The sequence below is a fragment of the Pseudomicrostroma glucosiphilum genome (genome assembly GCF_003144135.1).
Source record: "Pseudomicrostroma glucosiphilum strain MCA 4718 unplaced genomic scaffold BCV69scaffold_5, whole genome shotgun sequence".
NCBI classification, from domain to species: domain Eukaryota; kingdom Fungi; phylum Basidiomycota; class Exobasidiomycetes; order Microstromatales; family Microstromataceae; genus Microstroma; species Microstroma glucosiphilum.
The window spans coordinates 384,306-397,898 of record NW_020289917.1 but is presented as its reverse complement, the minus strand read 5'-3'; the positions used below and the strand labels follow the sequence as shown (position 1 = coordinate 397,898).

The following is a 13,593-nucleotide window of genomic DNA, read 5'->3' as shown; positions in this document are numbered from 1 at the left end:
AGACCGCAACGTCCCGCATACTGGAAGATGAGCGCAGCTAGTCACTCTCGCTCGGCCTCCAAATCAAATGCAAGAATTATGGCAAAGCGACCTTTCACGACTAGTGCGCCTCACTCTTCCAGTCCTACGGTCAGCCTTCAATCAGCCAGTGCGGTGGCAGAACTAGAGCGGCCTCGCTTCCGTACGGAGCCAGATCCTTTGCAAGTAACGCTGGACAAGATGCGAAAGCTCTTTGCCTCTGGGGACTCAGGAGGGTCCAACGAGGAGAGGGGCAAAGGGTGGGCAAAGGAACAGAAGGACAGGGTAGACCGAGCCTTGGACGACGTCGAGCAAGCCAAACAGACTCCCTTGGAGTATACTGCAGTAAGGGTGCAAAAGTCGTACGAGAAGCCCAAGCTACCCTGTGTATTCCTGCACGGTCTGTTTGGCTTTGCCACCCTCACACCCTTCATCTCTCTGCCACAGCTCACATTCGATTACTGGAGGGGCGTGATAGATGTTCTGGAGGAGAATGGAGTGGAGGTGCTGGTGACGAATGCTACGACTAGTGCAAGCATCGAGGAGAGGGCTAAAGACGCCTGCAGGATGATAGAAGAGCGGTTTCCGGGTAGAGAGGTGAACCTTTTGGTGAGTGAGAAAGCTGGATCAGAGGATGTACTCTGCACCATGGATTGTCGCTCATCTTATTCATGACCATGGTCCTTGCTCATAGGGACACTCCATGGGAGGCCTAGACTCGCGGTACATTGCCTCGTGTATCAAGGATCGCACATTCAAGGTAGCCTCTGTCACAACAATTGCGACGCCTCACCGTGGCTCGCCTTTTGCGAGCTACCTCCTGTACAACATGATTGGCCGGCAACGACTGCCCACCCTTCTGAACCTGGTCAAGACGGTAGGCATCCCTGGCGAAGGCAGAGCCTTTGAGAACCTCACCACGGAGAGGATGAAGGAGTTCAATGAGCTGTGCAAGGATGCCAAGGACACAAAGTATTACTCCTGGGGAGCCGCCTTCCGTCCCGGCGTGTTCAACGAGTTCAGGTGGCCTTGGGCCGTAGTGTGGGAAAAGGAAGGGCACAACGATGGCCTGGTGAGCGTCTCGAGCTCTCAGTGGGGCAAATATCGCGGCACCCTGAAGGGTTCGCACATAGAGATCATTGGGTGGGGCAATGCTTGGGCTTCGATGAGCGCGTCGCTCACGGGCTCAGAAGCGCCATTTGACTGTCAGAACTTCTACCTGAATGCCTGCGAGGATCTGGCGAGGGAGGGCTTTTGAGCATAGACGGGGGCGGTCAGATAGAAGGGGAGCACCACCATCATCTTCATCGCCACACTTTTTCATCCATGTATTTCCAAGTGTCTGTACAATAAGCAACCGTGATGAACCTTTTCTCCTTGGCGAAGAGCATCGGATGGAAGTCGATGCATAAGCGCTCACCTTGCAGTGACCTACGCGAAAGGGGAGGGGAGGAAATCGATAACAGGTCACCTGCAATGGTACTGCAGAAGCACGCGGAATGACTGCAACGGCGAGCGAACGGCAGAGGGCGGCAAAGACATGCTCTGGCGAACACAAGACCCTCGTGGGAAGATGCGCTCCCTGTGCCGTTGGGGAGGCGTGGTGTAAGTCAGTCAAGCCTTGCCTTGGCGCAGACGCAGCGCATCGGAGAAGCTTGACCGTCGGTACGATGCCCACGCCATGTCACCTGCACGGCGGACTTGGGCGTGCCGAAAAGGCGCGACGCGGGCCCGTGCACGACGTGGAGTTGGTGTTGGCCGAAGAATCTACCTTTTGCGGGAAGTATTCAAAAAGGACAAGAGGCTCGCACTGCGACACTCCTCCTCTCTTTTCCCCTCATCCTACGATCACTTTCCAGTCCTCCCTTTTTCCCTCCTTCCGCTCTCTCCATCTTCAGTCGTACCCTGGTGGTCGCTGATCTTCTTCGCTAGTCGAGACATTCACTTTGCAAATATCAACGCCCCCCACACTCTCTATACCATACCCCGAGTTTCTCTGCGAGAACTTGACCATTCACTTTCCCCTCATTAGACAAGCATACCTCTCTCATCTACATCCAACGCCAAGATGCTCTTCACCCCCGCCGTCATCTCCGCCCTGACCCTCTCTGCCGTGTCGGCTGTGCCGCTCAAGCACGAAGGACGAGCCCTGGGTGTCACCAGCTTCAATAAGCTGATGCTGCGAGGCCAGCATGCCGATGCCCTTCGCGGTCAGAACCTGACTCCATTCCAGCGATCGCCTGCTGGTATGATCGCCGCAATGGGTCAGATTCAGGCCCTCGCTGCACGCTCCACCACCGATGATTTCCAAGGATTCTCGGGCGTGCTGAGCCTGGTGCAGTGCATGGTCGACACCCTCCTCGCCAAGGCGGACTCGTCTTGCTCCGCAGACAGCAGCGATCTCAGCTCTAGCAACGTCGCCGAGTCCAAGATCAGTGAATTGCTGGGAAGCCTCAGTACCGCCGTCACTGCAGCTCAGGAGCAGGCTAGCAAGAGAGATTTCTCACAGCCTGCTGCCAACCCACTGGAGCTCTACGCTCGCTCCTCGACCAATGATGCACTGGCCGTGCTGAGCAACTTGCAGCTTCAGATCGGAAACCTGATGACTGATCTGGTCACTTTGGCCCAGGAGGGTTCTGCTTCCAACTCCACTGATGGTGGCGATGACAACGAACCTTCCACTACCACGACCAAGACTCACACTCACCACACTCACACCAAGGGCCACCACAGCACCAAAGCTACTGCTACAGTCAGCTATGGAGCCAATGGTGTGGCCTGTCCAGCTGCCACTGCCGAGAACCTCGGTCAGTACATCCCCGGATGCCCAGGTTACGGTCGAAGGAGTCTAGCTGAGAAGCGAGATGTCACCGAGAAGCACCTGAACAAGCTCGTCCCAGCTTTGGCTACCATTCTAGAGCAGGTGCCCAGCCTCATTATGGACACTGCAGCCGCTTCTACCTCGTCGAACGCCACCGATGTCAATGTCACCCAGCTCGCAACGATTGCCAACCTGACTAATAACCTCACCAATTCGACTGAGTACAAGGACGTCGTCAAGGACTTCAAGGTCATCCTCAAGGCCCTCACCAGCAGTGCTGACACAACGGCTACAGTCACTAAGACCATTCTTCCAACTTCGACGGCGCCAAATGCTAAGCTGGCAAAGAACAGCAAGAAGGAAAAGTCTACCAAGAAGGAGGATAAGAAGACCAAGACCAAGACGCAGACTCAGACAATGACAATGACTGTCACTGCTACTTCTACACCTACCTCCACAAGTACAACCAAGGATAAGACCAAGAGCCACAAGACTCACAAGACTCACGAGACGACTGAGACTGAGACCAAGACCAAGACCAAGACCAAGAGCACCAAGTCGGCAAAATCGACCGAGACTGTCAAGAACAAGAACAAGAAGGTGGACGAGGATACCATGACTTCCACTCTGAGTGGAACATCGAGCGAGCCTACTTCAACGGTCACCGTCGTTGTGACTGCGACTGGTTCGGGCTCTACCTCCAGCACAAGCACGAGTACACTCACTTCGGCTGCCTCAAACACCAGTACTGCAGCGACCACTACTACTGCATCTACCGATGCTGCCGTAGCTAGTGCCCTGGCTGACGAGAACGAGTCCGACGAAGAGGACGAAGACGACGAGGATGATTCCAGCACCGGTACCACCAGCACGACCGCCGATAACTTCAAGGTGTCCCACACCACCTCTTCCGCCGCCTCTGCTGCCACCATTGCCCACGGTGCCATTTCCTCCAGCCAAGAGGAGCGACGTGACTTTTCCTCTCTCCTCGAGGGAGATGGAATGCGCTATGTCCGTCGTTCTGCAGGCAAGATGAGTGGACTTTCTGAAAGTCAATTGGAGAAGCTCAAGACTATCTTGGACTCGTTGAGTCAGGAGACTAGAAAGTCGAAGAAGCATATTAAGACTAGGACTAAGAGTAAGACTAGCACTAGCACCGCCGTTGAGACTACAAGTGCTGCTAAGCGAGCAAAGGGTGATGTGGAGAGTGTAGACTTTGATTTGCAGACGATCAATGATCTCATCGTCACGCTCATCTCTGGCGAGACTACTTCGGCCAATTCCACCTCTACTTCTACTTCTACTTCTACTTCTGGCGATGGTGACAATGACGGTGGTGACAATGGCACCAGCTCCTCGTCTTCCTCAAACACTACCGACACCACCACCACCAGCAGCAACACTACCGACACCACCACTACCACCAACACTACCGATTCCACCTCCAACTCCACCGATCCCACTACCAACTCCACCGGTTCCGACACAAACTCCAGACGCTCTCCTCCCTCTTTTGCTCTCACCAACCTCTACCCTCGCGCCACACATGCACAGGCACAGGTACAGGCACAGGAAGAGCTAGCTCGTCGCTCCCTCTCCACTCTCCGCAGTCTTGTAAAGACCATGGAATCCGAATCCACAGGAGGGATGAGCGAGATGCAAAGAAGGGATGTGACACTTGCTGAGGAACTCATTGATTTGCTGGTTTCGCCTGGTCAAAAGGGATGGTCGAATGCGGATTTGATTGCTGATAGTAAGTAAGTGGTGTGCTTACGTGGTGCGTTGGGAAGGAAGGAGAGAAGGAAAGGGAGGAAGAGAATGGTGTGAGAATGAGAATGAAGGAGATCGAGAGAAATTGAGAGGGAGAGAGAGAGGAAGGAGCCTATCGTACGACCAATGCCCACCTCGATACGCTCATCACGACACGACAAGACGACCATCACACACTCTCTCACGTTGCGTTACGTTACGTTACGTCATGTCACCCCTCATGGGTTCTTATTTGCAAAGCAAGACCAAACAATGTTTCATCCCCCAAACCCAAACCCCTTGTCAATACATAAACTAGCAAAGTCGCGGAGAGTAGGGAGGGTCTTTACCTCTTTACCTTACTCTTTTTTCAATCACTACCCTTGTACGTCTTCTGCCTGATGTCTGATGGGTGATGCGACTTAATGAGTCGGTAAATACATGGTGACTCAGTCGCAATGTGGTCTTCCAGCTGAGGATGGGGTATCATATTGGGGTATACACGGAGCGTACAGATCAAGTAGAGAATAAGGTCGACAAGAGAGATGGAGCACGACAGGAGCAGTACGGAAGTGGAGGCCTTCAGGATGAGGATGTGAGGGGAGGGATGAAGCTGTCGCTATGCATGCGCTCCGGACGAGGATTAGCTGACAGTTGAGTGAGCTAGCGTGTGTCTTTGTACGAGGCGAGACTGTGAGTGATCGAGGATAATGTTTGCGGAGGGTAGATGGGAGGAAGTGGGTAATCAAGCAGGCAAGGGTCAGCCATCGTCTGTGTCTATCTCCACCTCCCCTCTCCCCAATCCCCTCCACTCACCTCTCCAAGACCTCCAGCATCACCTTCGAATTTGTCATCAGTCCATGACCCGCACCCTTCACCACCACCAGTTCACACTGCATACACTCCCTCTCAAGCCAATAGGCGCTTCCGAGGCCAATACGCTCGTCTTTGTCTCCCTGCCAGACCTTGAGCGGGTGCGATACATCGCTGAATGTGAAACCCCAGGGTTTGGTCCTTTTTGAGCTAGAGGTGGGACCGGATGAGGAAGAAGAGGAGGAGGAGTGGATGCCGAGGATGGTGAGCAGGTCAGGAGTGCTGCCTCGCAGGGACTCGGCGTGGGAGGCACGGAGCAGACTAGTGGCTAGATCTGCAGTGGATGCAGCTGTAGTTGGAATCGGAGACGTCTGCGCCAGCGCTGCTGGTGCCGTCGAAGGGGGCTGAGGATCGTCTGCCACAGAGGTCGAACCCGTTGTTGGAAGGCCAGCGCTGAGAGAAGAGGTACTCCGGATCACGCTCGTCGTCGGCGACGGGAATGTCGCTTTGGAAGGCGAGGCAGTGTGACGGGTTGGCCATGTCTCGCCCTTGCCGCTGTGAGATCCTGGTCCGCCCTGAGTCGCCATGTCCTCACAATGACTCCCCGCCTCCAAAAGGACACTATCCCGTGTGCGCAGGAGCGAGGTAGGGAAGTCCAGATCTGCCGGGGAGATGTGAATGGACTGTGACGTCGATCCATTCCTGGGTCGATACTTGCGAATGAGTCGACCAGTGGGCGTACTAGGCCTGCTCCTCTCCTCGTCACCAGTACCCGCTTGATGTCTCCTTGAGGCGACCAAGTAGTCCTCGTCTGCGCGCATGGTGGGAGAAAGGACCTCCATGTCGGAACCCTCGAAGAAGTCTTCGCCGGACCCGTTGCTTCTTCTAAGGCCAGCCTTGGGCGTGAAGATTGACGACAAGAAGGACGTCTTGATCTTGACAGGCGTAGGCGGTGCTCGGACTGGCGATTTGCCTGTTGGTGAGCGTAATGCTGCGGATGTTTCTGCAAGGGCAGCTGACCGCACTCCTCCGGCAGCCGACGAGCAACGCACTCTTGTCCCCTCGGGTCGCACGATAGTACCAGATCCGCCTGGATTTGCATCAATGTCTGCAGTCGTCCTTGCGCTTGCCGAAGGTGCCTCCGCATCACCTTTGCCCAGTTTCCATCCCGCGAGCTTCCACTCTGCCGTTTGCGCTGTCCTGATGATCTGCTCCGGGACATAGCGCAGCCACTTGTAACCGAGCTCGAAATCTGCACTGACCCAGGGCGCCAACAGATGCACAGGACCGCAGATCCTGTTAGGCTGTTGCAGCACAGTTGCCATGGCAAAGGGAGCACCAGCAGAGTGAGCCAGTATGGAGAAGCGGTCGATTTGTAGCTGGTCAGCTACAGCGGTGATGATAGATCCCCACTCTGGCAGACCTCTCTTTTCGTTGGGAGCGTCATCTGTCTTGCCTAGGCCCCAACGATCTACGCAGATCAAGCGAAGCCCCAATAAGCTAGCCAGATCATCGTACAGACCCACAAGATAGCGGACGGCTCCAAGACCTAGGAACACGAATACGGGATGGCCTCCGGGTGCACCTACATCGGCAAGAGATACTTTGAGGTCCGTGTGAGGTGGGTCTTCCAGGGTGATTATCCGCGTCAGACGTGATGATCGAACAAAACTTTGAACGCCTTCCTTTGCGGTCGGTGAGCCGTCGCCAGTGGCAGATGTTCTCGATGCTGTACTATCCTTCGATACCCTGCTCTCACGTATGAGCTGGTCAGGTAAAGGGCTTGGCGCCCCCTTAGATGACAGAATCGGTTGCGGGGGAGCAAATTGATATATTGTTGCCGGTATGTCTGGAACCTTCGGCGACTCTGAAGATGTATAATGAGCACGCCTCCGGTCTGGGAAGGATATGGCATGACGCAGTGGTTTGGGGAGCGTCGCAAGCGGCAAGGCTTTAGCTGGTATGTTCGTTGCGGCTGACATTGCAGAACCGAGCGACTTCTTCCTTGTGCGCTCTTGCCCTTGTGGATCCGGATGACACATCTTTTGTGCTTCAAGTGTGACTGAGTCGAAGGACTGGTCGTCGCTGTCTGAGTCGTATGACCTCTGCACTCGCGAGGTTGAAGGAAAAGAGTCAGATGGCGATGACAGCGACTGCGCAAGCGGCGGCCGGATCCGCGCTGCTGTATCAGACGTAGGCATATCCAGTGATCTCTCCCGGGCTCCCCGCTGGAGGCGAGATGGTCTTTGCACTGGATCGCTGTTCATCAGGAGGTCCCCAGTGGCAGACTGTTTAGCGGTCCTCCTGTATGCTTCTACCGATGCGGCCTTGCCGTTTTGTATGCCACGCTGATCGAAGCCAGTCTCAAGCGGAGCCCTGACGTTCAGCACACTGCTTGTGCTCTGTGAGGCCGAGAGGGACGAGGACGGTGAAAGCACGGTTCTGTCCTCCAACGGCGATGGTGAAGCTGACCTGTAATTGCTTCCAGCTCTTGGATGAACGGTGCTGGTGTGCGCCTCCAACGGCGGCTTCCGAGCGGTCCCAGCCTCTACTGCCAGACACCTGGCGTCGACTGGCGTTTTAGTGTCGAGGTGTTCTGGCTTGCTCGGCCTTACCTTGTCGCGCCGGTCTCTGATCGAAGGAGTCAGCTTGGGATTGAGCTTGTAAGGGGTATAAGTCTCAAAGTAGCTGGCTGTGCTCCGAGCCGGCGTGGTGGCGGGGTCTGCAGTCGAAGGCCTAGACGGGGAAGTCAGGCCGGCACCTCTTGATGCGACAGATTGAGCACTATTCGTGTGAGCAAGGGTATGGCTACTCCGGCGGAAGAGGACCTGGGTACGCAAGGCTGGAGATGGAGCACTGGGCCCTGCTACGGGCTGCGAGGCCGGGGCAATATCAGTACCATCTTGGCAGCGCTGGAGTCGGCCGCCGCCTCTGGATTGGGGAGACATGCTCTATCCCAGAGCCTATGCTGACGGAAGTGGGCTGTGGGGCAAGTATGCAGGGCGAGCACCGAGGCCGACGACATACGAGGCTGGCAAGGGCAGACTCCTATGCTGTTGCTGCCGACGGAAAGGGGCTTCGTCGGAGACTTAGGAGGAGGCGACATGCGAGTCGCTCCACATGGCGTGCATCGGATCGGACGTGAGGCAGAGCGGAACGGACCTTTTGGGTCTGGCCGAAGTGAGCACCGCGACGGGCGTGATCGATGCATTTCACTTCATGCACCCCTCCCCCCTCGAAATTCTGCTGCTGTAGGGGGTGTGGGGACCAAGCTTCGGCCCCGATTTGTGCCAAAGAGAAGGGAGCAAAGTCTGTTTCTGTGGCCTCTGTGGTTCGATCTTGGGTGCCTGCAGCCGAGCCGAGTGAAGGATCGATGGGTTTCAGTGCTTTTTCTAGAAGAGGTGCCGGGTGAGCAGTGGTCAGTGGTAGGCGAGGCGAGGGGCTGGAGAGGCTGGCTGCTATGACCTCAGTGGATGCATCTTCAGCTTGGCGGCGGGACCGACTGGCGGAGGTGGGCTGCCAGGCCGCCTTGGATGGGGGGCCGCCCTCGGATCCCCGGCGAAATTGTGGTGCCGCGCAGCCGTTTGGGCGGGCGTAGAGAGCCGGGCGGTGGGGCGGGGGGAAGACAGGCGGCGAGGAGCGGAGGTGCCGAGCCTTGCAGGAACAGACAGACACAAGCAGACGCACACACACAGACACACACAAACGCACACACACACGCAACGCACACAGGTCTTCTGAAACCGACGTCCAGGGCAGAGGCGTGTGCCCGTCCATCTGCCGCCGTACCCTCCTCTTTGCCAGCTTTTAGATCACACTCTCCACTCCACCACATACCCCCACATACCATTCTCAATCCAACAAGGCTGTCCCACATTGGTACTTGCCAACAATCACTCCTTTGAGCGCCTGGACAGACTCCTCCTCTCGCACCCTTGTGCGGCCACGTCCCCTCTGATTCTGCTAGGCTTCGTTCGACACATTCCTTTTCCCCTTCAGCCCTGACTTGATACTTGTGTGGCCAAGGGTACCAGTCCCAAAACCCCATCCTACCAAGGATGTCTTCATCACCTCGACAGCCACCTTCCACCGACGCAGATCCAGCTACGGCGCCCTCCAGTGAGGTGGACACCAGCAGCACCACCGCCTCCTATGCCGCACCACCACCCTTCGAGTCACCCGCTACGGCGCGCCGAAACAGGGTGCATTGGGGTGCTGGGGCCAATGCCTCGATGCAGCATCCACACTCGCATTTGCAAGTGGGAGGTCACAATGGCCCCAAGGTCACACTACGGGGCTCAGCAGGCGGCGTCGTGAGAAACAACCACCCTGGCCCTCTGCACTTGTCCTCGCGTCTTAACAACGGCGAGACGTCGCAAGAGGCTCCTGCTCCTGCTCCAGCCACTGCGCCTGCTCATGGAGCACCCGCTCACATCGAAGAAGCCAATGCCTCTGGTCATGCCGCCGCTCTCACCCTCACTGGTGCTCGTGGACTCGACGAAGAGGGACTCGACAATCGCGCCTTTCTCGAGTTGCAACGCGAGCTGCAGCGTCACGAGGCTCACGCAGACGTTGACAACGACGCTGCCAGTTGGAATGGTGGTAGAGCTACCGCTCTAGAACAGGCGCTGCAGACAAAAGCTCATGCTCGAGCAGAGCAACGCCGCAATCGCTTCCGATCTGAAGAGACGCCTGAGTGGGGCATGTCAGGAGCATCCACTCCCGGTGGCACGTCTGACTCGGGCAGCTACGATGCTGCTAATGACTCAGACTTGGACCACATTGACTTTGTCCCCGGAGAAGTCGATGGTATGCCGAGCAAGCCAAAGCGAGCTCGTGGCGTCGAGGACACTGAGCCCAAGAGTGGCTGGGCAAAGCTGCGAACCCTCATGGGCAAGGACAAGGCGGCAGACGTCGAAGAGGAACCAGAGAAGCGATCGCATGAGACCGGTGGCCCTACCAACACCAAGAGCGTGGCTGTTACTACTTCCACTGGAGTTCGCCAAGGTCCCCGCAGTCGACCCAGCAAGTACGAACGGGAGGCTGCAAAGCTGGTCAAGGCTCATAGGCTCATGACCGGCCAAGGACGAGATGGCCAAAGCGACGATGAAGACGAGCCTGAGCGAATGCCCAACATTAACCGTCGCCACCTCGATTCCCAAGCCTCCACACCCGACCCCATGGATACGGCAACGAAGCTTGACGCTCGGCCAGTGCATTCTGGTGGCGTACTTGGCAATCTTCTCAAGCTCTATGAGCAAGAACAAAAGGAGAACCAGCGCAATCGCCGCATGTCAAGTGCTGCTGCTAGTACGGCTGACGGCATGAGCGTCATGTCTTCCCCTGACCGAGAGCGTCCCTTCACCTCAGAAAACGAGAAGAGGCCAATTGCTGAGACCAAAGGAGGTGCCCGCCTTCCGGATTCGTATCGCCGCAGAAGTTACGCTCCATCCATATCATCCACTGGAAATTGGGCAAAGCGAGACTTTGGCCAAGACGCTACCAAATTTGCCAACCTGACTACAACGGCCGCCACAAAGACGCTCAAGGCCGTCACTACCGAAGCGGGCTTCGAAGACGTGACAGATGAGCGCCCGAAGGCGGCTCGCTCATCTGCCGGTGTCGTCGGTGGCCTGATTGCTACTACAGGAAATCTCATCGGAGCCGTCAGCCCCTACCACGCTCAGCTGGGTCCTAATCCGAAGAGACCCGGCTACACACTGGATCGTTACCTCCTTCCCGAGATGAACGCCAAGACACTCAAGAGAACAGCAGAGGCAGTGGCACATGCTGCTCCACGACCGTACCGTCGCAGCCAATCACAGCCTGGCACGCCCGGTGCGGCCCGCTCTCCGAATACTGGCATGGCCAACGTCATGGGCCGACCAGATCAAAATGCTTCTTCTGAGACGCAAGCTGCTACGCCGAACGAAAAGTATCCGCCTCCACCAACTGCCAAGACCGGATATGCGTCGAGTCTCATGCCACGCAAGGGGCAGGGCAACCTGCTACACCTACCAGGTCACACGTTCAAATCATGGACCGGCGCTCACTCAGCCATGAACACGCCCGACCCGGGCCAGCATGGCGGCGGTGATTACTTCGGCTCTGCTGAAGACGACGAAAGGCTCGCCAAAGAGGAGTGGCAGAAGAGGCTCAAGAAGCGTTCCAGGGACAAGCGCAAGAAGGAAGAGATCTTCATCACTATGCACGTTGCAGCTATCCTGCAACGGCAAGAATTCCTCCTCAAACTGAGTCGATCGTTGATGATGTTTGGAGCTCCTACGCACCGCATTGAGACGCAAATCCAGCAGACTGCCCGTGTTCTGGAGATCAACTGCCGCTGTATCTACCTGCCGAACCTTATGCTCTTCGCCTTTGGTGACGATGCCACTCACACGTCTGAGACTAAGTTCATCAAGCAAGCCGGTGGTTTGGATTTCACGAAGCTCACCGACATGCATACAATCTACTGGAACGTTGTGCACGACAAGATCGGAGTCAGCGAGGCTTCAGCTCAGCTCGATGAGCTGATGAGGAGAAAGCCACTGATTCCGCGATGGCCAATGGTCATCATCGGCGGCTTCTGCTCCTCTTTCATCGCGGTCGGCCCCATGGGCTTCGGCGGATCTTTCATCGACGCTGTCATGGCTTGGCCACTCGGAGCCTTCCTCGTCTACTGCCAGTCTGTCATTACCACGGAGCTGTTCTCAAACGTCTTCGAGATCGTCTTTGCCTCGCTCAATTCCTTCATCGCATCTGCAGTCGCTTCCACCAACATCTTCTGCTACGCTGGTGTCGTCTCGGGCTCCATCGTGCTTATTCTTCCAGGTTTCATCGTCTTGAGTGGCTCTCTGGAGCTACAGTCGAAGAACCTCATCGCCGGATCGGTGCGCATGGTGTATGCCATCATCTACTCGCTGTTCCTCGGTTTCGGACTCTCTATCGGATCCTCCTTCTGGGCTCTTGTCTCGGGCGGAGGCAGCACCGACTCTGTGACAGACTGCACTGCTGTTCACAACGACAATGTCTGGTGGCAGAGCGACGTTGGCCTCATCTGGGCTTTGCTGACAGTGCCGGCCTATTCCATCTGTCTCTCGCTGAGAAACCAGGCCAAGGTGAATCGAAAGGAGTTCCCCGCCATGGTTCTCATTGCCTGCGCGGGATGGGCTTGCAATCACTTTGCCTCTACAGCGCCAGCTCTCAACGGACGACAAGACATCACCTCGGCCTTGGGATCCCTGGCGGTGGGAATCCTGTCCAACATCTACGGTCGCATCTTCGATGGACGTTCCTACGTCGTTGCCGTCACTGGTGTGCTGTACCAGCTCCCCTCGGGTCTTTCCAATGGAGGTCTGCTCAACTTTGCAGACACGACGAACGACACGGACAACTTCTCGTCTGGGTTTACGGTAGCAAAATCCCTCGTCGAGGTCGCATTGGGCCTCACCGTCGGCCTCTTCACGGCTACGATCCTTGCGTATACCCTGGGCGGCCGCAAGCAGCGCGTGGGAGGCCTCTTCTCCTTCTAAACCCGAGGTCAACAGCCACCCCTCGCGCAGTTCGGCCCTCCTCTTTCTCGGTCTTTCCGGCCCGTATATAGACTCATTATATAGACTTGCCATTCATGGCTCACTCAAGCATCTCCTCTGCGCGCTATTCAACGGCTTTCACATCAGAAGTCCAGTCGGCTCATCTACTGGAAGCCTGTTCAGACGACGGTTCTCTCGGCTACTCGAATTCGGACGTCCTTCCCTCTCAAGGAGGTCTTGCCTGGGTCCATAGCAGGCAGCCGTTGCCTCTCTCTCCCTCTGTCTTTCTGTCTTCCCGAAGCATGATTCCTCGACGCGATCATTGTACCACTTCAACTCACATCCTGCCTCATTCCTCAAAAACACCTCCCATCATCTCTTCATCACCAATTCAGTACTACCTGGCACGAAGATCTTCTCTGCTTCATCTGCTCTCCCTGTTTGCCACCTGCTCCCATTCATTGTAGCCCTTTTTCTCCTCTCCCTCTCACTTGTCCATCTTTTGTCCAGTCTCAATTCTCGTCGCCATCTGCCAGCCAAAAAAGACTAGCGCTGGATTGCAAGGAGGATGTAAATAGAATGAAGTTTTTCCAACATGGACGTACTGTGGGTAGTGCTGCTGCTGCTGTTGTTGTCGTGGTCATCGTGTCGTCAGACGGT

The 13,593-nt window shown here is 56.3% G+C and overlaps 4 protein-coding genes across 4 annotated transcripts; 3 read left to right on the top strand and 1 right to left on the bottom strand.

Annotated features, from left to right (window-relative positions):
* Positions 1-219: 219 nt before the first annotated feature.
* On the top strand, positions 220-1,276 carry BCV69DRAFT_247635 (alpha/beta-hydrolase; the record flags this gene model as incomplete). Its single annotated transcript, XM_025490254.1, has 2 exons — positions 220-627; positions 713-1,276. The coding sequence occupies 2 exons, from the start codon at positions 220-222 to the stop codon at positions 1,274-1,276; spliced, it is 972 nt and encodes a 323-aa protein (XP_025348564.1).
* Positions 1,277-1,836: 560 nt separating this feature from the next.
* BCV69DRAFT_282126 (hypothetical protein) lies at positions 1,837-4,986 on the top strand (the record flags this gene model as incomplete). The annotated part of the gene is made up of 1 exon (XM_025492241.1): positions 1,837-4,986. A coding segment is annotated over exon 1 (2,510 nt), but the record flags the coding sequence as incomplete, so codon positions are not given.
* Positions 4,987-5,156: 170 nt separating this feature from the next.
* BCV69DRAFT_311913 (hypothetical protein) lies at positions 5,157-8,349 on the bottom strand (the record flags this gene model as incomplete). The annotated part of the gene is made up of 2 exons (XM_025494889.1): positions 5,157-5,279; positions 5,405-8,349. 2 exons carry the CDS (start codon positions 8,347-8,349, stop codon positions 5,252-5,254), a joined length of 2,973 nt encoding a protein of 990 aa, XP_025348562.1. The 3' UTR covers positions 5,157-5,251.
* Positions 8,350-9,486: 1,137 nt separating this feature from the next.
* On the top strand, positions 9,487-12,933 carry BCV69DRAFT_234728 (DUF1212-domain-containing protein; the record flags this gene model as incomplete). The annotated part of the gene is made up of 1 exon (XM_025489894.1): positions 9,487-12,933. A coding segment is annotated over one exon (3,447 nt), but the record flags the coding sequence as incomplete, so codon positions are not given.
* Between the last annotated feature and the right edge of the window lie 660 nt (positions 12,934-13,593).